General features: G+C 42.4%; 1 protein-coding gene across 1 annotated transcript in view; it reads right to left on the bottom strand.

The window, feature by feature from the left end:
• Positions 1-2,452: 2,452 nt before the first annotated feature.
• Positions 2,453-22,242, bottom strand: part of LOC138971795 (AP-2 complex subunit alpha-2-like) — a 47,367-nt gene continuing 27,577 nt past the window's right edge. Inside the window, exons 14-25 of the mRNA XM_070344611.1 lie at positions 20,874-20,971; positions 20,015-20,144; positions 18,321-18,422; positions 15,643-15,816; positions 14,693-14,913; positions 9,273-9,424; positions 8,382-8,398; positions 7,823-7,950; positions 6,575-6,691; positions 6,159-6,228; positions 5,582-5,716; positions 2,453-4,745 (exon numbers count right to left, since the gene is read on the bottom strand). Coding sequence (XP_070200712.1) covers positions 4,668-4,745; positions 5,582-5,716; positions 6,159-6,228; positions 6,575-6,691; positions 7,823-7,950; positions 8,382-8,398; positions 9,273-9,424; positions 14,693-14,913; positions 15,643-15,816; positions 18,321-18,422; positions 20,015-20,144; positions 20,874-20,971 — 1,422 coding nt within the window. The 3' untranslated portion in view covers positions 2,453-4,667. The remainder of the gene's footprint in view (positions 4,746-5,581; positions 5,717-6,158; positions 6,229-6,574; positions 6,692-7,822; positions 7,951-8,381; positions 8,399-9,272; positions 9,425-14,692; positions 14,914-15,642; positions 15,817-18,320; positions 18,423-20,014; positions 20,145-20,873; positions 20,972-22,242) is intronic.

The following is a 22,242-nucleotide window of genomic DNA, read 5'->3' on the forward strand; positions in this document are numbered from 1 at the left end:
GTGCACCCCTGTACACAACTTGCAGCACGTAGCAGTCCCCACACAGGTTGAGGCTAAGACCTAACCAGAAAGAATGGGAAGAAAAAGCAACTAAGCATGAGAAGGTCACCAAAAGTAGTTACCAAAAAGAAGGACGCCAATCAGAAAAGAAAGGAATACACTACCATTGCACATCAGGCATCACAACTGTACAATCCACAAAGCTGAAGCTCTACCAAGCACAAATAGCTGTACAGTTTTATGAACAAATGTGGACAGGTCGTTTTAGCATCCTACTTTACACACACGCTCACAGCTTTAGAAGAGTAGCCACAGCGACAGCCTATGCCGTCAAAGAAGACGACGTACAACTTTGCACACACGCTCACAGCTGTTGTAGAGTTGCCACAGCGAAGGTCTACACATACGCCAACAAGAGTATCTACTACGTATACACTAGCTGTCAAGCAGAGTAGCCGCAGTGAAGATCTACACATACGCAAACAGGAGTACCTACTACTTTACACGCATGCTCGCAGCTTTAGTAGAGTAGCCACAGCAAAGATCTACACATACGCCAACAAGATTATCTACTACTTACACACATTCTCGCAGCTTTAGTAGAGTAGCCACAGCTAAGGCCTACAAATACATGAACAAGAGTACCTACTATATGTACTTACTCGCTTCCTCACAGCTTCCGTGAGTAGCCAGAGCGATGGCCTAACCAGCTGTGCACAAGAGTACCTACCACTTACACACTAGCTTACAGCTTTAGTAGAAAAGCCACAGCGAAGATCTTTCTTTCTTTATTTGGTGTTCAACGTCGTTTTCAACCACGAAGGTTATATCGCTACGGGGAAAGGGGGAAGATGGGATAGAGCCACTTGTTAATTGTTTATTGTTCACAAAAGCACTAATCAAAAAATTGCTCCAGGGGCTTGCAACGTAGTACAATATATTACCTTACTGGGAGAATGCAAGTTTCCAGTACAAAGGACTTAACATTTCTTACATACTGCTTGACTAAAATCTTTACAAACATTGACTATATTCTATACAAGAAACACTTAACAATGGTAAAAGGAGAAACAGAATCCGTCAGTCGCCTCTTACGACATGTTGGGGAGCATCGGGTAAATTCTTCCCCCTAACCCGCGGGGGGACAGCGAAGATCTACACATATGCAAAGAAGACAAGCTGATGGTGTAAGAAACCAACAGTTGTACATAACTAGCTAAAAACACTGCAACTGAGCTACAGGTAAACGTCTACGTGGGGGTGGATTGAGTGACAACGCTGAGCAAATGTTCAGGTAACCCACACTGCCACAGAAGCAGATACTGTAGCAGTATCAAATAAATTAAATCACACCCGCAAACGTTTTCTTACCAGAATACTTAAGCTTGCTTTGCAATGAAAGATGCATTTGTTCTAAAAATGAACTGTAATGCATCCCTCTGCTTTGACAGAACACGTAAGCTTGCTTGCACGAAGGACGATCCCAGTATGTGTTCCAAAACTGATGTATCCCTCTGCCTTGTCAGAACACGTAAGCTTGCAAGTAGGATTTTCTATGTGTTCCAAAAGTGAAGTATGATGCGTCCCTCTGCCACTCGATCCTTGATTTCAAAACACAAGGCTCAAGAACCAAAGATTTTACTGTCCTTATTAAAAAAAAAAAAAAGGAAAATTGCCTCGCAGTGTCAGGCGGTTTAAAACACAAAATACATCTAAGGTTCAAGTCCAAACTACCAACAGGACTCAAACCTACTGGGAACTGGAATTTGTGCTTTAGCTCCTGTCAACCTTTATGTTTGTAGGCGTGGGACCAAATAGACATTTCGTGAAATTGCTTGGTCAGGGTTTTTTGACTTGCGGAAAAGCTGTAACCCTTGAAAGTGAAGCTTCTTCTTCTTCGTTCATGGGCTGAAACTCCCACGGTTTTTTTTTAAAGGGTATGACCGTTTTTATCCTACCATTCAGGCAGCCATACGCCGTTTTCGGGAAAACAAATTGAAGCAAGATGTAAGCATGCACATAGCATCGGAGTCAACAATGAGCATTGGATGTGCATGTTGTCAAAAGAAAAAGGCATTGAGCGCACAGTGCCAAATTTACAACTTAACTCGCCATGAAGTTATACAACTCTTCCACAAATGCTGACAGAGACGTTTTCTTACATCTTCAACTCTGGGGGAGAAAACAAATCTATACCCGTTGCCAAAGTGCTTGTGCTGATCGAGTCGATGATACAAGTGTAATATGTCACTGGTGGTAATACTTCTGCATACGCTGAGGCGTTGTACTAACGGGCTATGATAATAAAAAGGAATGTGCAGACGCACCTCTTTCCAGGGAATATCCAGGTTTTAGCATTCCATCCTTCCATCAAAATTGCTACTTTCCAGCAATACACCACAAAAAAATGTACAATATCAAGTCACTTCAAAAAGACACACACACCTGGAGACACGACTCATTCCTGTGTATATTTTTCTATTCAAGACAAGTTTCATGATTATGGTGCTTGAGTCTACTACGACTGTATCGATTAATAATGGACTATGATAATGTGCAGTGCAAATTATGAAACTGAACATTTTTCTTTATAAGCGTACAGATTACAGTGTAGAAATGTACAAGACACAACATGTCTATCCACAAATAAACTACAACCTCTTAAAAGTAGTCATACCATCGTTCGTCTAGAAATCCTAACTATACAAGTAACTTTCATCCCAAACGTACATCAGTTATGAAAACAGGAATGATTACGATAATTTCTCTCTCTCTCTCATGCATTTATCTCATGTGAATCTCATTCAAACCCTGTTAACTTTCACAAAGTTTTGTTCTCGCATATATCTACAATGCACACACACACTAAAGTTAAAAAAACCAAAATAAAATAAAAAGTTAAAATCAGCTTGACCAAGACAACCAGTTTGCTTGAAAACACTTCAAAATCTACTCCATAGAAGGCAGACTGAAACACGAAAGACCAACCGAGAGTTTGACCGAACTCAAATAATTGCGAGACAACACGGCATTTGAAAGGTCCATCTTCTTTGCTACGAGAACTTCTATCAAGACCAGAGAGACTAACATGGATCTACCACAGGAGAGAATATCACTTTGTTTTCAAAACATTATTCAGAAAAAGATATGTTCTACTTTCTGATGGTCAATGCTGCTACACAGAAAAATACAACCACATACTGACCAACTTCAATAAAGCTAATGCAACCCTAAACGTTCCTTTCTCTTTGGTCACTTATACGTCAGCAACCCCATCCACCGAGTTCCAATACCCAACAGGTGTCCCACATTTAAATCAGCGACACAGAGATGACTACCATCTCCTTACAAGACACGAGCAAGTCATGCTGATGCAACTCAGCCCTGGACACAACCGCCTCAATGCCCATATGTTCCAAAAGATGAAGCTGGTTCCCTCCCCTACTAGCAGCTGTGGTCTGAGGATCAAACCACAGACCACATCCTCCAGAAATGCCCCATCTTAGAAAGCGTGTGGGCACAGAAATTCCCCAGCTGGTTCTGGCTTGATGGGAGACTGACCAAGCTCCAATCCTTCCACTGAGCGTTGCAGCAAACACTTCTCTCTTGACCGACACACAAGTAACCGAGACAGCCTACAGGCGCCCAGCGATACCCATTCCATCCATCCATTTATGACTTTACCGAGACATCAGGCACAGACATTGCAAGCAACTTTCCGTAGATGGATTGGAGCTGCAACAGGAGCCCAGCGATACCCATTCCATCCATCCATTTATGACTTTACCGAGGCACAGACATCCCATAGCTGTCTCTTGCTAACTGGGAGCCTGTTGCAGCTCCAGTCCATCTACGGAAAGTTGCTTGCAACAGTTCTCTCTTTCTTGGCTACACACGAGGATCAATGGGAGTTTGTTTCAACAGACGATTTTCCGACATAACTCTTGTCGGGTTTGTAGGGGTTGCAAGAGAGAATACCCTTGCTTTTCCTCTGACAAATAACTTCACATGTGCTCCTGTGCATGTGTTTTCAACACACCCCTCGCCAAGGTTTGTCCGCGTAAAAAGCAAGGGCAGTCACTCTTTTACAACCCATACAAACCCGGCAGTTATTTTTGGAATTTGTCTATTTACCTTCATGCAACTTATGCATTAAAAGCAAAGCAATGTGGGCATGGGCTGTTACTTTTCCAGCTCGTATCTCCCCTGAAGCTTCTCTTTCCATCGTTTTTTACACTAAAATCAAACGCTAGCTTGGTATTGAAGGTGATCATTAATGACAATTCATGACATTGATTCACTGGTTGCAGTGCTCTCCCCTTGATCACAACCAACAGGTACTGTTTCTCATCAATACAACACTAATGAACTGTCAATTTTTTATAAAAAAAAAAAGAAAAAAGAAAGACAGAAAAAATGCACACACACCAAATTTTTCTCCTACTCTTTTTACCCCCCTACGCTGCATTTGATAAGTTTCTCTACGACAAGAGAAACGCAGCCCGTACTTCTGGCATGGATAGCCACAGTTTGTTCAGTCCCGTTCATTCTTGTTTCAATTCAGTCTTCGTGTGTCCTGTTTTCCATGAATGCCCGCTGGTGGCAGCAATCCCAAGCTTCACTTCCAGAATTCATACTCATTTGCACACAGGGTTGGCTGGTCTCCATCAAAACTGCGATTCCAGTAAACCGCACACTGTCTGTGCCACCGAGTCCTTCGTCGACCGACACGTTAACCGGTACATCTGCGTGAGGAAGAAAAACGCAAATAGGATTCAGAACAAGTGATTTGTACAAGTGAATTAGAATATGTACAAAAGCTAACGTTCTAACTGTGTCTGCAAATTAAAATCCAGAACAGTGTGAGGAATAATTTGTGAGATAAACATCAGCTGCATCAGATATCATTTAATCCTACCATGGGTACAACAGGAGAATGAAGACAAATCCACTTGCAGTCAAAAACAAACACACAATGAGAAGAAGAAGTAGCCAAAACACACACACACACACCACACACAAACGTATGCACGTACGCACGCACACACCAACCCAATTTACAAAAGGTATGAAGCGAAAAGTCTTAACCCTAACACTGGTGCAATTGTGTAACACATGTTACATAGCCACTGGTGCAATTGTGTAACACATGTTACATAGCCACTGGTGCAATTGTGTAACACATGTTACATAGCCACTGGTGCAATTGTGTAACACATGTTACATAGCCACTGGTGCAATTGTGTAACACATGTTACATAGCCACTGGTGCAATTGTGTAACACATGTTACATAGCCACTGGTGAATTAACAGAGAGAAAAATAAAGAAAAACGGTCATATAGGTTTTCGCATCCATGGGAGGTAATGGGAACCGACCAAACAGATCGAGCCAGTAGCGCGACATATGTCGTGACAACCAGGTGACAGTACACGTAAAGTAGCGAGACATATGTCGCGACAACCAGCCTAAGGGTTAAAAAAAGGGGGTGGAGGGTGTAAGTCTTTTCGGGGGGTTCTATTGTATCACGCACAAGACAACAAAAAGTGAACGCCTCAGCAAGCAGCTGACCACCACTGACCTCCGCCTGTCTGTTGGGTTCAAGCCTGACCAGACAGCCGATCTGCTGGGTGCGTGTGTGCACGATGCCCGACGACACAAAGTTGTCCGGGTTGGGGTCGATCCCCTCCAGAATACTAACGCCAAACCCTAGCAGCTGCAATGAAAAATCATTTTTATCAGGAAACTACATGAAATATGGATTTAATGTGGGAAATTGATATATTATTAAAATGATAAGATTATTAAATAAATGAAACTGGGGAAAAAATTCTTCATGGCAATTGTCATGTGTGTGCTATGTTTGGCTTGGTATAAGCAAAACGGTTAGGTTCCATCCGCCAAAACTTCTTTCCAGTCTGTTTTTCTTTAAATTCCTTATCACTGTTAGCAAGAAAATTTCAAGAGCTTTAATTTGATTTACAACATGTTGTAATTACCTGAAGAAATGAGCATAAAAATAAAGATTTTCGGGCCAAACCCTAATTTTATTATTCTCAGCATGAAAAAACATTAACTAGTACGAGTTAAATGACTCAAAAGTAAGAATGCAAAGGTGTTCCATATCCCTTTGAAGACAGGGTGAGGGGAAAACCTACCTTTTGTTTGGACTGTTCTGTGTCCTGAGGGAACTGAGCCTTGAAAATCTTTTGGCACTCTTGTTCTGGTCTGCACACAACAAGAAAAGCAAATGAATTATACAACTCACTTTCATCATGTCACATTATACACTCACTAAACTGCAGTGATTATCTCTGCCCTGGCTACTTTTAACTCACCCCTCCCCCAACTAAGGTGCAAACCAGGAACAGCTGTGGGATTGCCACAAAGTTGAGCACTTTCTCATACACACCAGCCCCGATGTTTTATGCCCTTCTGCTCAACCACACATCTGACCTCCCAATCCTCATCTCTCTCCCTCTCCTCCCTAACCCCCCCCCCCCCCCCTCCCCCCCCCCCCCCCCCCCCCCCCTCCTCTCCCCCCCCCTCCCCCCAAAAAAAGACGAGAACTTACTGGCTGAGGGCTTTCCAGCGCTGGAAGAAAGCCTCTGCGTTCATGTCCGCAGCCTCCATAAACTTGTTGATCATCACAGGCAGTTTGACGCTGATGCGCTGGGGGGACCCACTGTACCTGTACCACAAAGACAGACAAACACCAGCATCAACTAGTCTGAAAATGCAACAACAAAACTTTACTTCAAACGTTTCAAATTTTCTGAAACTTTTGAAAACTGACACGGCACTAAGAAACAGACAACTTGAGGTCAATAGCCAATGTGTAGACTACTGCATCTGTAGTGGAAAGACACACAGATTAGCATCTGCCACCACAAGTCTGACACCACAAGTCTGACACCGCAAGTCTGACACCACAAGTCTGCCACCACAAGTCTGACACCACAAGTCTGACACCACAAGTCTGCCACCACAAGTCTGACACCACAAGTCTGACACCGCAAGTCTGACACCACAAGTCTGCCACCACAAGTCTGACACCACAAGTCTGACACCACAAGTCTGCCACCACAAGTCTGCCACCACAAGTCTGACACCACAAGTCTGACACCACAAGTCTGACACCACAAGTCTGCCACCACAAGTCTGCCACCACAAGTCTGACACCACAAGTCTGCCACCACAAGTCTGCCACCACAAGTCTGACACCACAAGTCTGACACCACAAGTCTGACACCACAAGTCTGACACCACAAGTCTGACACCACAAGTCTGACACCACAAGTCTGACACCACAAGTCTGACACCACAAGTCTGACACCACAAGTCTGACACCACAAGTCTGCCACCACAAGTCTGCCACCACAAGTCTGCCACCACAAGTCTGACACCACAAGTCTGACACCACAAGTCTGACACCACAAGTCTGACACCACAAGTCTGACACCACAAGTCTGACACCACAAGTCTGACACTGCAAAGGAGGTGAGGATGCTCAAAAGGTCTTTATCAGAAATGAGCCAAGATCTTCTCTAATAGGAATCACTTTTTACAGTGTACGAAACAAAACAAAAAATATTAACAGACTGATCAACACTCTTAAACTGATTTCTGTCAATATTAAAAATTTAAACCTATTTTTCCCCATATTCAGTCTAACCTTGGAGGAAATTTTTTTTCAAATAAATAAATTGTGTGGCGCTTCTTGAGGGTCGACGCTGTGGTGTACGATATAATTGTATCCATCACACATTTATTTCTAATTTGAGAGAACAAAGTCTTCTATGTCTATGTCTGAGACACTCACACAAAGCTGATATTGAGGATGGGAGTGTCAGTGAACTCAGTGACACACTCAATGTTGAACAGCTGCTGGACTTGGGCTCCTCCGTCCACAGACGACTCGACAGGCTTGGGCTGGACGGAGAGCTGTGGCTGGGGTCAAGGAAACGACCAATAAAACATAACTCACAATTGAGTTGAAATTGAAACCAGTCTCTGTTGATATTCAGTATTCACACACTGTTTCCGACACTCTTTGACAAGAGTCTCTGCTGACATTCGCTATGTCAATGAAGCTTACTTAAACCCACCAGGCGTATTTGGAATTCAAACCCTAAATCTTCCATAAAACAAGAAGGGCAAAGCCCATACGACTCACATGCTTGACCTCGACCTTTAGGGTAACTAAACCTAGCAATGACATCATACACTAAGAACTGCTTTACACATTTTTCCTACCAATATACATGTGACCTTGACCCAAGGTCAAGGTCATCCAAGGTCATGCAACACAAAGCTGTTAATTCAAGACATAGGAAGTACAATGGTGCTTATTGGCTCTTTCTACCATGAGATATGGTCACTTTTAGTGGTTCACTACCTTATTTTGGTCACATTTCATAAGGGTCAAAGTGACCTTGACCTTGATCATATGTGACCAAATGTGTCTCATGATGAAAGCATAACATGTGCCCCACATAATTTTTAAGTTTGAAACAGTTATCTTCCATAGTTCAGGGTCAAGGTCACTTCAAAATATGTATACAATCCAACTTTGAAGAGCTCCTGTGACCTTGACCTTGAAGCAAGGTAAACCAAACTGGTATCAAAAGATGGGGCTTACTTTGCCCTATATATCATATGTAGGTGAGGTATTCAATCTCAAAAACTTCAGAGAAAATGGGAAAAAACATTTATGGCCCCTGCGACCTTGACCTTGAAGCAAGGTCAAGATGCTATGTATGTTTTTTGGGGCCTTGTCATCATACACCATCTTGCCAAATTTGGTACTGATAGACTGAATAGTGTCCAAGAAATATCCAACGTTAAAGTTTTCCGGACGTCCAGACGTCCGGACGTCCGGACGTCCGGACGGACGGACGGACGGACGACTCGGGTGAGTACATAGACTCACTTTTGCTTCGCATGTGAGTCAAAAAACCACTACGACACACACAAAGCATCAATAAGGCTGAAAAGTCAAATGTACGAAAGAGAAGACAACACAGGTGCCACCTTTCTTGGCAAGTGCCTGTTGAAATCTTTCAAAGATAAAGGGTACAATATATACATGAGCACTGTGGGTGTAATGAAAACTCTCTGAAATCGTACACATCCATCCAAACACACTCACATGCACACACCCACACGCACACACACACCCACGTCCCCCCCCCCCCCCCCCCTCACCCCCCCACATACACACACACACAGCCCTTGATCAGAAAGGATATGAGTGGCAAGTTCGCCTGGACAGCTCAGGTCTGCAGTGAAGTTTGTGAAGCGGAATGTCGTCTTGTTGCCGTAGAAGACGCCCACGCGAGCCAGGTTCTGCCGATACTCTGACTTGACACCTATCTGTATCAAGTCGTTCTCAAACAGCACTCCGTTGCTTTTGCAGATAAACCTGTCAAACACAGAACAAAATGACAACATATAAGTCGCGTTTCAAATGTTTATCACAGATAAACCTGTGAAACAGAATATGACAACAATGAGCCCAGATTCAAATCTTTAAAATTCTGCTTTTATTGCATTCAACATGAGCTGTGCAGAATCATTGTGATATAATGGCCCCAAGCATTAAGGCAAACAATGAACGAAGACACGATGCAATGATAGCCTGAAATCTCAAACTATCCACTATAAGCCTCAATTTTGCACTGTTACAAGATTTCAAGGGAAACAAATCAGCATCTACTGATATTTTATTTAAACTGACTGATATCCACAACCATCCCCAAAGAAATTAACCTGTGAAGAATGGTTGCAAGTAAGCAAATAAGCAAATACAAATGTACTCATTGTTCCCCAAAGAAATTAACCTGTGAAGAATGGTTGCAAGTAAACAAGTACAAATGTACTCATTGCTCCCCAAAGAAATTAACCTGTGAAGAATGGTTGCAAGTAAACAAGTACAAATGTACTCATTGTTCACCAAAGAAATTAACCTGTGAAGAATGGTTGCAAGTAAACAAGTACAAATGTACTCATTGCTCCCCAAAGAAATTAACCTGTGAAGAATGGTTGCAAGTAAGCAAATAAGCAAATACAAATGTACTCATTGTTCCCCAAAGAAATTAACCTGTGAAGAATGGTTGCAAGTAAACAAGTACAAATGTACTCATTGTTCACCAACCCTAACCCTAACCCATGGTTCGTTCGGTCAAAGGGTCGCATTTTTTAAGTCCAAGATTGGCGCATACGCATTGACCGCAATGAGAAGGATTGTTCAGCCCAGGTTTCAGTTCGTGACACCGGAAAAAAATCAAAATCTTTCCATGACACAACAAATGCTTCAAGGGTGTCAACAGAGCACAGTCGGCCCAACCATAAAGAAATGACACGAGAGACAGTGTCATAACCAACCAGAGAAATGACATGAGACAGTGTCATAACCAACCAGAGAAATGACATGAGAGACAGTGTCATAACCAACCAGAGAAATGACATGAGAGACAGTGTCATAACCAACCATAAAGAAATGACATGAGAGACAGTGTCATAACCAACCATAAAGAAATGACATGAGAGACAGTGTCATAACCAACCATAAAGAAATGACATGAGAGACAGTATCATAACCAACCATAAAGAAATGACATGAGAGACAGTGTCATAACCAACCATAGAGAAATGACATGAGAGACAGTGTCATAACCAACCATAGAGAAATGACATGAGAGACAATGTCATAACCAACCATAAAGAAATGACATGAGAGACAGTGTCATAACCAACCATAAAGAAATGACATGAGAGACAATGTCATAACCAACCATAAAGAAATGACATGAGAGACAATGTCATAACCAACCATAAAGAAATGACATGAGAGACTGTGTCATAACCAACCATAAAGAAATGACATGAGACAATGTCATAACCAACCATAAAGAAATGACACAAGAGACAGTGTCATAACCAACCACAAAGAAATGACATGAGAGACAGTGTCATAACCAACCATAAAGAAATGACATGAGAGACTGGCATAACCAACCATAAAGAAATGACATGAGAGACAGTGTCATAACCAACCATAAAGAAATGACATGAGAGACAATGTCATAACCAACCATAAAGAAATGACATGAGAAACAGTGTCATAACCAACCATAAAGAAATGACATGAGAGACAGTGTCATAACCAACCATATAGAAATGAAATGAGAGACAATGACATAACCAACCATAAAGAAATGACATGAGAGACAGTGTCATAACCAACCATAAAGAAATGACATGAGAGACAGTGTCATAACCAACCATAGAGAAATGACATGAGACAGTGTCATAACCAACCATAAAGAAATGACATGAGAGACAATGTCATAACCAACCATAAAGAAATGACATGAGAGACAATGTCATAACCAACCATAAAGAAATGACATGAGAGACAATGTCATAACCAACCATAAAGAAATGACATGAGACAGTGTCATAACCAACCATAAAGAAATGACATGAGACAATGTCATAACCAACCATAAAGAAATGACACAAGAGACAGTGTCATAACCAACCACAAAGAAATGACATGAGAGACAGTGTCATAACCAACCATAAAGAAATGACATGAGAGACTGGCATAACCAACCATAAAGAAATGACATGAGAGACAGTGTCATAACCAACCATAAAGAAATGACATGAGAGACAATGTCATAACCAACCATAAAGAAATGACATGAGAAACAGTGTCATAACCAACCATAAAGAAATGACATGAGAGACAGTGTCATAACCAACCATATAGAAATGAAATGAGAGACAATGACATAACCAACCATAAAGAAATGACATGAGAGACAGTGTCATAACCAACCATAAAGAAATGACATGAGAGACAGTGTCATAACCAACCATAGAGAAATGACATGAGACAGTGTCATAACCAACCATAAAGAAATGACATGAGAGACAATGTCATAACCAACCATAAAGAAATGACATGAGAGACAATGTCATAACCAACCATAAAGAAATGACATGAGAGACAATGTCATAACCAACCATAAAGAAATGACATGAGACAGTGTCATAACCAACCATAAAAAAATGACATGAGAGACAATGTCATAACCAACCATAAAGAAATGACATGAGAGACAGTGTCATAACCAACCAGAGAAATGACATGAGAGACAGTGTCATAACCAACCATAAAGAAATGACATGAGAGACAGTGTCATAACCAACCATAAAGAAATGACATGAGAGACAGTGTCATAACCAACCATAAAGAAATGACATGAGAGACAGTGTCATAACCAACCATAAAGAAATGACATGAGAGACAGTGTCATAACCAACCATAAAGAAATGACATGAGAGACAATGTCATAACCAACCATAAAGAAATGACATGAGACAATGTCATAACCAACCATAAAGAAATGACATGAGAGACAGTGTCATAACCAACCAGAGAAATGACATGAGAGACAATGTCATAACCAACCATAAAGAAATGACATGAGAGACAGTGTCATAACCAACCAGAGAAATGACATGAGAGACAGTGTCATAACCAACCATAAAGAAATGACATGAGAGACAATGTCATAACCAACCATAGAGAAATGACATGAGAGACAGTGTCATAACCAACCATAGAGAAATGACATGAGACAGTGTCATAACCAACCATAGAGAAATGACATGAGACAATGTCATAACCAACCATAAAGAAATGACATGAGAGACAATGTCATAACCAACCATAAAGAAATGACATGAGAGACAATGTCATAACCAACCATAAAGAAATGACATGAGACAATGTCATAACCAACCATAGAGAAATGACATGAGACAGTGTCATAACCAACCATAGAGAAATGACACGAGACAGTGTCATAACCAACCATAGAGAAATGACATGAGACAGTGTCATAACCAACCATAGAGAAATGACATGAGACAGTGTCATAACCAACCAGAGAAATGACAGAGACAATGTCATAACCAACCATACAGAAATGACATGAGAGACAATGTCATAACCAACCATAAAGAAATGACATGAGAGACAGTGTCATAACCAACCATAAAGAAATGACATGAGAGACAATGTCATAACCAACCATAAAGAAATGACATGAGACAATGTCATAACCAACCATAAAGAAATGACATGAGACAATGTCATAACCAACCAGAGAAATGACATGAGAGACAATGTCATAACCAACCAGAGAAATGACATGAGACAGTGTCATAACCAACCATAGAGAAATGACATGAGACAGTGTCATAACCAACCAGAGAAATGACACGAGACAGTGTCATAACCAACCATAGAGAAATGACACGAGAGACAGTGTCATAACCAACCAGAGAAATGACATGAGACAGTGTCATAACCAACCAGAGAAATGACATGAGAGACAGTGTCATAACCAACCATAAAGAAATGACATGAGAGACAGTGTCATAACCAACCATAAAGAAATGACATGAGAGACAGTGTCATAACCAACCATAAAGAAATGACATGAGAGACAGTGTCATAACCAACCATAAAGAAATGACATGAGAGACAATGTCATAACCAACCATAAAGAAATGACATGAGAGACAGTGTCATAACCAACCATAGAGAAATGACATGAGAGACAGTGTCATAACCAACCATAGAGAAATGACATGAGACAGTGTCATAACCAACCATAGAGAAATGACATGAGACAGTGTCATAACCAACCATAAAGAAATGACATGAGAGACAATGTCATAACCAACCAGAGAAATGACATGAGAGACAGTATCATAACCAACCATAAAAAAATGACATGAGAGAATGTCATAACCAACCATAAAGAAATGACATGAGAGACAGTGTCATAACCAACCATAGAGAAATGACATGAGACAGTGTCATAACCAACCAACCAGAGAAAAAACAAGAAGAGCAAATGCTCACACAACTCACCTTTCGTCACCTATCTCACACAACTCACCTTTCGTCACCTATCTCACACAACTCACCTTTCGTCACCTATCTCACACAACTCACCTTTCGTCACCTATCTAACACAACTCACCTTTCGTCACCTATCTAACACAACTCACCTTTCGTCACCTAACACAACTCACCTTTCGTCACCTAACACAACTCACCTTTCGTCACCTATCTAACACAACTCACCTTTCGTCACCTATCTAACACAACTCACCTTTCGTCACCTATCTAACACAACTCACCTTTCGTCACCTATCTAATATCAATCAAAATCAAAATATTTGCTGTTCTAGCGCCATGAAATGATCTTCAAGAAAAAAAAATGTTCCTACTTTTTTTGTAAACTATACGTGGCCTTAATGTGACCTGTATCAATCCATTAAGAATCCCATCCTCAGAATATTCCACGAATACAAATCCTACCAGTGTGTGAAATTTGTAGGCTCTAGTTTGAAAAACATTTAAGAAGTATTTTGTCTACAAACGGCCGGACAAACATGGCTCATTACTAAGACTCTCCTGGGGCTAGTTTCTCAGGATCGCAGTGATCACACCGACAGTCCGCCGACTGGCGTCGTCTTCGTAATACCCAATTTTGTTGGATAACTGTATTTCACTCGTTTAACTGCAGTTGACCGACTGTGTTTCTGGCTTGAGAAACTGGCCCCTGACTACTGAGGTGAGTCAACCAACACGAGCACTCACCTTTTCAAGTTTTCCTCCGATCCTGGCGTGAGACCGTTGGAGTCGATGCCGTTGGTAGCGGCAGGGGCTGAGGCCGGGGCCGAGTCGCCAAAGACGTCAACGAGGAAATCAGCGGAGGAGCCGCCAGTCCCCCCTACAGGGGCAGTCAGTCCGGCGTCCAGTCCCAGCAAGTCAGCTGACACGCCCCCACCACCACCTCCACCAGGGGGAGTCAGTGGCATCTGTTCGCAGAGACAACACAACACGGTGACGACAATATTTGATACAACAGTATTATCTAAAGGGAGTCAGGGGCATCTGTTGGCAGAGACAACACAACACGGTGACGACAATGTTTCATACACCGGTATTATCCAAAAGATGAAAAAAATACATCTGACAAAAAATACATCAGCGAAATTGATTGTGGACATTTCTGAACGGTATCAGGACGCCTCTATTGGCAGGAAATTTCATTTTTTTCTGGACAGTGTACCATAGCACATTAATCAGGACATGTATACTAAGTCTATATCAAGTGATCGTTTCATACAGGGTGAAAATTCAACTCACACTTGGTGGAAGAAACACACACACACACACTCCCTCTCAGTCACAGTAATCAGATTTTTTTTCTCCGAGAATATCTCTCTTCCCAGGAAAACCAATTATGTTTCCTCTGAAATTCGCGGATTTGAGGAGAATTCCCGATCATGCAGATCATTTTAGAGTGGATCTGGAGTGCTGGAGTGCTTCCAAGCCAACCTGGGTGGGAGTGCCAGGTCCATCCTCCTCGAACACTGATTGCCACTGAACTGTGTATATAGTCTTAAACTGTTACTGAGCCTGGGTCACACACAGACCCATTTTAACCAGCTCTAAAAACTCCACCCGCTGAACTTAAAACGTCCAAAAGAACCCAGTTCATGACTAGGAGGAAGAAGAAGAAGAAGAAGGAGACGACTACAAACCTGCACAGCTGGGCCATCAGTGCCACCAGCACCACCAGCGCTGACTTGCGCGGTGGGCATCTTGTGCTCCTTGCCTTCCGTCGGCTCGGCCACCGTCGGCTTCTTCTTCTTCAGCTTGGCCAGGATGGACGACTCACGCTCTGGGAACGGTGGCATCTCTTCCAGCACTGTAGCCTGCAAGACACAGTCATTTTTAATAATCTGCTTCAAATTTGGTGGGCATATTCAGGTAGACCCCAGACACAACCTGGTCGATGAGAATTTTCAACACGTGCTCTCAGCGCGCAGCGCTGAACCGATTTTGGTTTTTCTGTTCATCTTCCCAGATCCATTCCCAGTAACTCTTCCTTATCTTTTCCAGTGTTTTGCGTTTATCTCCCTTCCTTCGTGTGGCGTCAATCCATATTCCCGTGACTATTTTTAGAAGGTCACTGTCCACAACGCTTTCATCCCGGCGAAGCCGGATATTCCCGTTACTATTTTTAGAAGGTCACTGTCCACAACGCTTTCATCCCGGCGAAGCCGGGTATTCCTCTACAGCAGTCCCTCTCATGAACGGACACCCTTGGGCCATAGCAAAACTGTCCGTACATTGCAGGTGTCCGGTCACGGGAGGGGTGACCACACCACCCCCTCCCCCATACACTCACACAGAGACACACAAACAACAGGATTGAGTCTATGCTAATCACTTCTTGTGGCTACTAAACAATGAACTCCTAATACTTCTTTAAACGTTCTGTAAAAATGATTTGTATGAAAAGTGTTGAAAAGAAGAGATAAAATAAATCCTCAAGGCAGTGAACACACTCACCATGCACTGACATACGAAAGCAGCCACACAAACACAGCACAGAGGAGCGTGTGCAGATGCTTTGCAAGAATAAGCTTGAAACCCAGTTTGAATAAATAGCAGCAGATAGAGCTGCATGTCATAATCATGTAATTTATTTTCATCTTGTCTGGCTTTATTGACTGCATGCCGATCATGTGGCATGGCAGTGACTTTTCACTCTTCAGTCGGAAATACACTGTACATAACACAGCTCCCACTCTCCCTCACTAATGCCTACACCAAGCCATGACAACTGATGCTTGGAAATTGTGTGGAAGAGTACACCTCTCTATTTCTCTCCAATGCTCTTCCTGCTGACATGCAGTGACACCGGACACCCCACAGAGTTTAGCCAGCTACCCCTCCACCCCCCCCCCCCCCCCGCCTCCCTCTCTCTCTCACTCCCTCCAGCCATGTCCTGTCAGTTGGGCTGTGGCCAGAGAGGTCAGCTCCAACTGTTCATTCAGAGCAAAACCAGTTGACTGTGTCGTAACTTTTGACACAGCAAGACAACTGAAGGGTTCACAGATTAGGCAACCGACTCACTGGTCAAGGCTGAGGGGAAACAAGAGTATCTTGTCAATGAAAGAGGTTACACACAGACACACGATGCTGAGAACTGTGGCCGGTTTTTCACTCTCTTTCGCTCAGGACCTTCATCGACTGTGGTTTCTGTTGTTTACGTCCAACAGACAAGAATAAAGAGCACAGTGCAGTTTCATGTTGGCATCTTCGCATGTACTCCACTCCTGACCAAAACTACCCCCCCCCCCCCCTCCTGATGGGTACAGGTGCACTCAAGTTACCAGTGACTGTCGTCACGCCATTGCGGCTGTCATCTTTGCACCAAGAGCCGGACTGCTCTGTTATCGATTTTGTTGTGGTGAAAATTTGACGATGGTCTGTCCGTACATTGGAGGTATGACCTGCTGTTGGGACCGAAAATGAGTGTCCGTGTCCACGTTTTGCAGGTGTCCGTTTAAGGGGGGGCAAATATAGAAGGAAAACACTCCGTGCCGAGCAAATGTGTCCGTACATGTCAGGTGTCCGCTCACGCCGGGGGCCGTACATTGCAGGGACTGCTGTACTTCTTCCCGGCAAAGCCAGGTATTCTGCTCTACTTCTTCCCGGCAAAGCGGGTATTCATTCTAGTATTAAATATGTAAGATAACAATATCGCTCAATTCACACGTTAGTATATCATGTAAATGAGGTCATGTCAAACTAGTCTGGCAGGGGCCTGATTTTCCACTGCTCACGATGAAAAAATCACCGAGACAAATGTCATGGAAACTCTTTTGCGTCTACTGTTTCCTATGGAAGAATTTCTAGAACTAACACGTCACGCTAATGTGACGTTTCTTTGCTTTGACGTCAAAGATTGCACGAGGCTTTGGAAGAGATCGAGGTTCCATAAGAAGCATCTTAAATTTGGACGCGTCGACTCCAGGGTGTTAATTTTAATTTTAGGTTAAGAAGGAGCAACAAGGGTTTTATGTTAGTGTGGTTTACAGAAGAGGTGGGGGAGATGAACAAATCATGCGTGTTTCAAGTTAAACGACTACAGTACGTGTATTATGTCCCCAAACTAAACAAACGTATGATTAAAAATATACAGACAGTAAGAGATAGACACAAAAAAAGAGCAAAAATGAAGAAAGAAAAAGAGAGCAGTAAGAGAAAAGAAGATGAAAAACAAGAAAACAAAGACAAAAAAGAAAAAGAAGAAAGTTTTAAAAAAATATTAAAAAAATATTGAAAGAAAGATACAACAGAGCGAAACCTTTACACTCCATATTATAACGGGGTGAAATCCAAATAGTGACAAGATGAGTGTACAAACCAGAACGTCAGCCGAGGCGACGGTACTGAGCTGAAGGTATTCAATGGCTCTCTGCTGCAGTTCAACGTCCGGGTTCCGCAAGTTGTTGTCGCTTCGCAGGATCTGGACACAATTTTCTTCATCAATACACACAGCATTACCGACAAGTCTTACTGGAAAATGGATACGCTGTTGTCATATTCCAAGTTGTTCTTAATTTGTGTGTGATTTAAATCCTTTTTTCATGTACCCCTTGGGATTTCTGAAACAGACTTTGCTTTGTCGAGCTTTCTTCGTCAATACACACAGCTTTAACAGCAGAGTCTCACTGAATAATAGAAACATAGTTGTCATTATCCAAGTATAGGCTTGAACTTCTGCGAAAACTAAATCACACAACGCTGATACCCTCATGCACCTTACACAGACCTGTTTACCCCCTCCCCTCCTATACTCCCCCCCCCCCCCCCCCTACTTGAAATAGTAATGGTCAAGTCAAAAATACTAATCTGGTGACCAAAATAGTAAACCTGTGGTTAGAAAAACCAACAAAACTTGAACCACATTTGAAAATCGTAGTCTGGGCACAAATAGAAAATCAGTTGCTAAATTGAAGGGAAGAAAATGCATGTAATTATAATTATAATTAGTCTAACCTCTACTCTAAGACCTCCCGACATCTGAACAATGTAGGTCTTAACCGAGTCTCATAATGGAGGGTCTTCCAACAGAAAATCCACTGTGTTCCAATACCGTAAGAGGTTTTTTTTTTAACTTTTTTTTTAATTTTTTTTACCTCAGTTGCATGCAGGATACTTCAACCCATATTTTTTAAATTTTTTTTTATTTTTATTTTTTTTAAGGCGGGGAGCATCCTTCTTCCTTGGTCTTTTTCTGTATAACATAATCAACTTTATATTATACAAAACATAAACTTCTGTCTAATGTTTAACTCTAATTCCAATAAAATACGTAAGTCTAACTTCCCAAGTTAGAAATACCGTAAGAGTTAACTCTAAGGCTGGTTGTCGCGACATATGTCGCGCTACTTTACGTATACTGTCACCTGGTTGTCAAGACATATGTCGCGCTACTGGCTCAGTCTGTTTGGTCGGTTCCCATTACCTCCCATGAATGCGAAAACCTATATGATCGTTTTTCTTTATTTTTCTCTCTGTTAATTGACCAGTGGCTATGTAACATGTGTTAGAGAATTGCACCAGTGGCTATGTAACATGTGTTAGAGAATTGCACCAGTGGCTATGTAACATGTGTTAGAGAATTGCACCAGTGGCTATGTAACATGTGTTAGAGAATTGCACCAGTGGCTATGTAACATGTGTTACAGAATTGCACCAGTGGCTATGTAACATGTGTTACACAATTGCACCAGTGGCTATGTAACATGTGTTACACAATTGCACCAGTGGCTATGTAACATGTGTTACAGAACTGCACCAGTGGCTATGTAACATGCATTACACAACTGCACCAGTGGCTATGTAACATGTGTTACACAATTGCACCAGTGGCTATGTAACATGTTACACAATTGCACCAGTGGCTATGTAACATGTGTTACACAATTGCACCAGTGGCTATGTAACATGTGTTACAGAATTGCACCAGTGGCTATGTAACATGTGTTAAAGAATTGCACCAGTGTAAGGGTTAAGAGGTGTTGACAGGTACATGTATAAGCTGGGAGCACTCACATCCTGAATGCTGTGCTTGATCTCGGGGAAGAGGTTGATGAACTTGATGTAGGTGGACAGCAGCAGGCCGCGCGTGTTGGGACTGCACAGGTGGTACTTGGAATGCAACAGCTGGAATTGCACCATGGGGCTGGAAACACAAACATTAGTCTTTACTCCAGACATGGAAACCCTTACTTTGCACTTGGAGTATTCTCAAACAAATTTGGTGTATTTCGAGAAAAATGAGTGTACTCCACACCGCATTTAAACATTCATGATTCAAACATACTTCACACGCGTCCGTCGAAAAGTTAATTAAGTTTACTAATACATTTAAAGCACATGCTTTTTTCAATGTTTACTGACCAAAAATGTTATGTGTCAAAATGTTGGATCAGCTTTGGGATGCGCTTGTGAAGAAAGGTAGTCTAGGAATTTTTTCCTCGTCATATTTTTTTCCACTGACCGTACTGATTGTATTTTAGACAATCATGCGTACAAAATACGGCTAAATCGTGTGGGTTCCCAGGTCTCATTTTTTTTTTCATTATTGTTTGTGTGTCCATCTACTACGACGACAATTAGGTTGACTTTCTTGTGAATGTTTTGTTTCTCACACACGGACAAACACACAAACGCACGCACCACAAACACTCATACCAACACACACATACCCACACACAAAAACTACCCACCCACGCACACACACTCACACAGACACACACTCACACACAGACACACACTCACACACAGACACACACTCACACACAGACACACACTCACACAGACACACACTCACACACAGACACACACTCACACAGACACACACTCACACAGACACACACAGACACACAAACACTGCCCCTCGAAGTCTCACCTTGACCTAGGGTCACCAGCAATGAGGTTTCCAAATTCCCCGAGGATGTAACCGCCCACTTTCACCATGTTTTCATGGCAAGCTGGGGCTTGTAACGCCTGGAACACACACCCTCACAGTCAACACAATGGATTTCATATTGTCCTGTGAGTGTGAGGTCACCCTCATGGAAGTTCAGGCTGTTTTCTCACTGGGGAAAGCGAGCTGCCATACAGTACGGCGCTACCCCTTCATTTATTTTCTTTTCCCTGAGAATTTCGCTGTGAGCTTGGGATCTTTATCATGCGTGTACACAGGATTGTTTGGACACTGACGAGAGTCTTCACAAAGTTGACTCTGGGAAATAAATCAGAGGGGGGGAGGGGGGGCAGTTGCTCAGTTGGTAGAGCATTGGACTTCGAATCCGCACCAGGATGGACTTGAGTCAACTTTATGTGAAGATGTAGAGACGGTATCCATGTCCCACCCCTGTGTCACTACTGTGGCACACACCAAAAAAGGACATAGAAGGTGGAGGTGGCTGATTATCTTTCTTTCTCTATTTGGTGTTTAACGTCGTTTTCAACCATTCAAGGTTATATCGCGACGGGGAAAGGGGGGAGATGGGATAGGGGAAAGGGGGGAGATGGGATAGAGCCACTTGTTAATTGTTTCTTGTTCACAAAAGCACTAATCAAAAAATTGCTCCAGGGGCTTGCAACGTAGTACAATATATTACCTTACTGGAAGAATGCAAGTTTCCAGATACTGCTTGACTAAAATCTTTACAAACATTGACTATATTTTATACAAGAACCACTTAACAAGGGTAAAAGGAGAAACAGAACCGTTAGTCGCCTCTTACGACATGCTGGGTAGCATCGGGCAAATTCTTTCTCGTCCCAACCAATATGGGACTCCCCCTAACCCGCGGGGGGTTGGCTGATTATACCTCAACACAAACACTCCTAGGTAGCATGACTGTTGCATCTAGCTTTTCACTGGGAGGAAGTGACCTGAATTTCCCAGCGATTGGACAAATGAATTAATGAAAAAGAAAAACAAAAACATTAGACAATGTTGGGAAACAACTCGGTCGAGACTTTTATCGGCTGTGGGGGGGTTGCCTCCACATGTGGCCACTGATCAACGAACGCGTCAGTCGACAGCCAAACCGTCACAGTGGTAGTGACAGTGACCTCCAGTGTGCATATGTTCCAAATAAAAGGGCATAGTATCGAGCAGACACCACACAAAAAGCACACTGGAGCTTGTCTTTCACTGTGACGCTCATGATGACTGGACTCATCGTAATTATCAGTCGCAATATTTGCCTCATTCTTCAGATGTGCAAACCTTACACAGCCCATAAAAATCCTACTTTATTTCC

Source organism: Littorina saxatilis, linkage group LG7 (genome assembly GCF_037325665.1).
Source record: "Littorina saxatilis isolate snail1 linkage group LG7, US_GU_Lsax_2.0, whole genome shotgun sequence".
In the NCBI taxonomy this organism is placed as follows: domain Eukaryota; kingdom Metazoa; phylum Mollusca; class Gastropoda; order Littorinimorpha; family Littorinidae; genus Littorina; species Littorina saxatilis.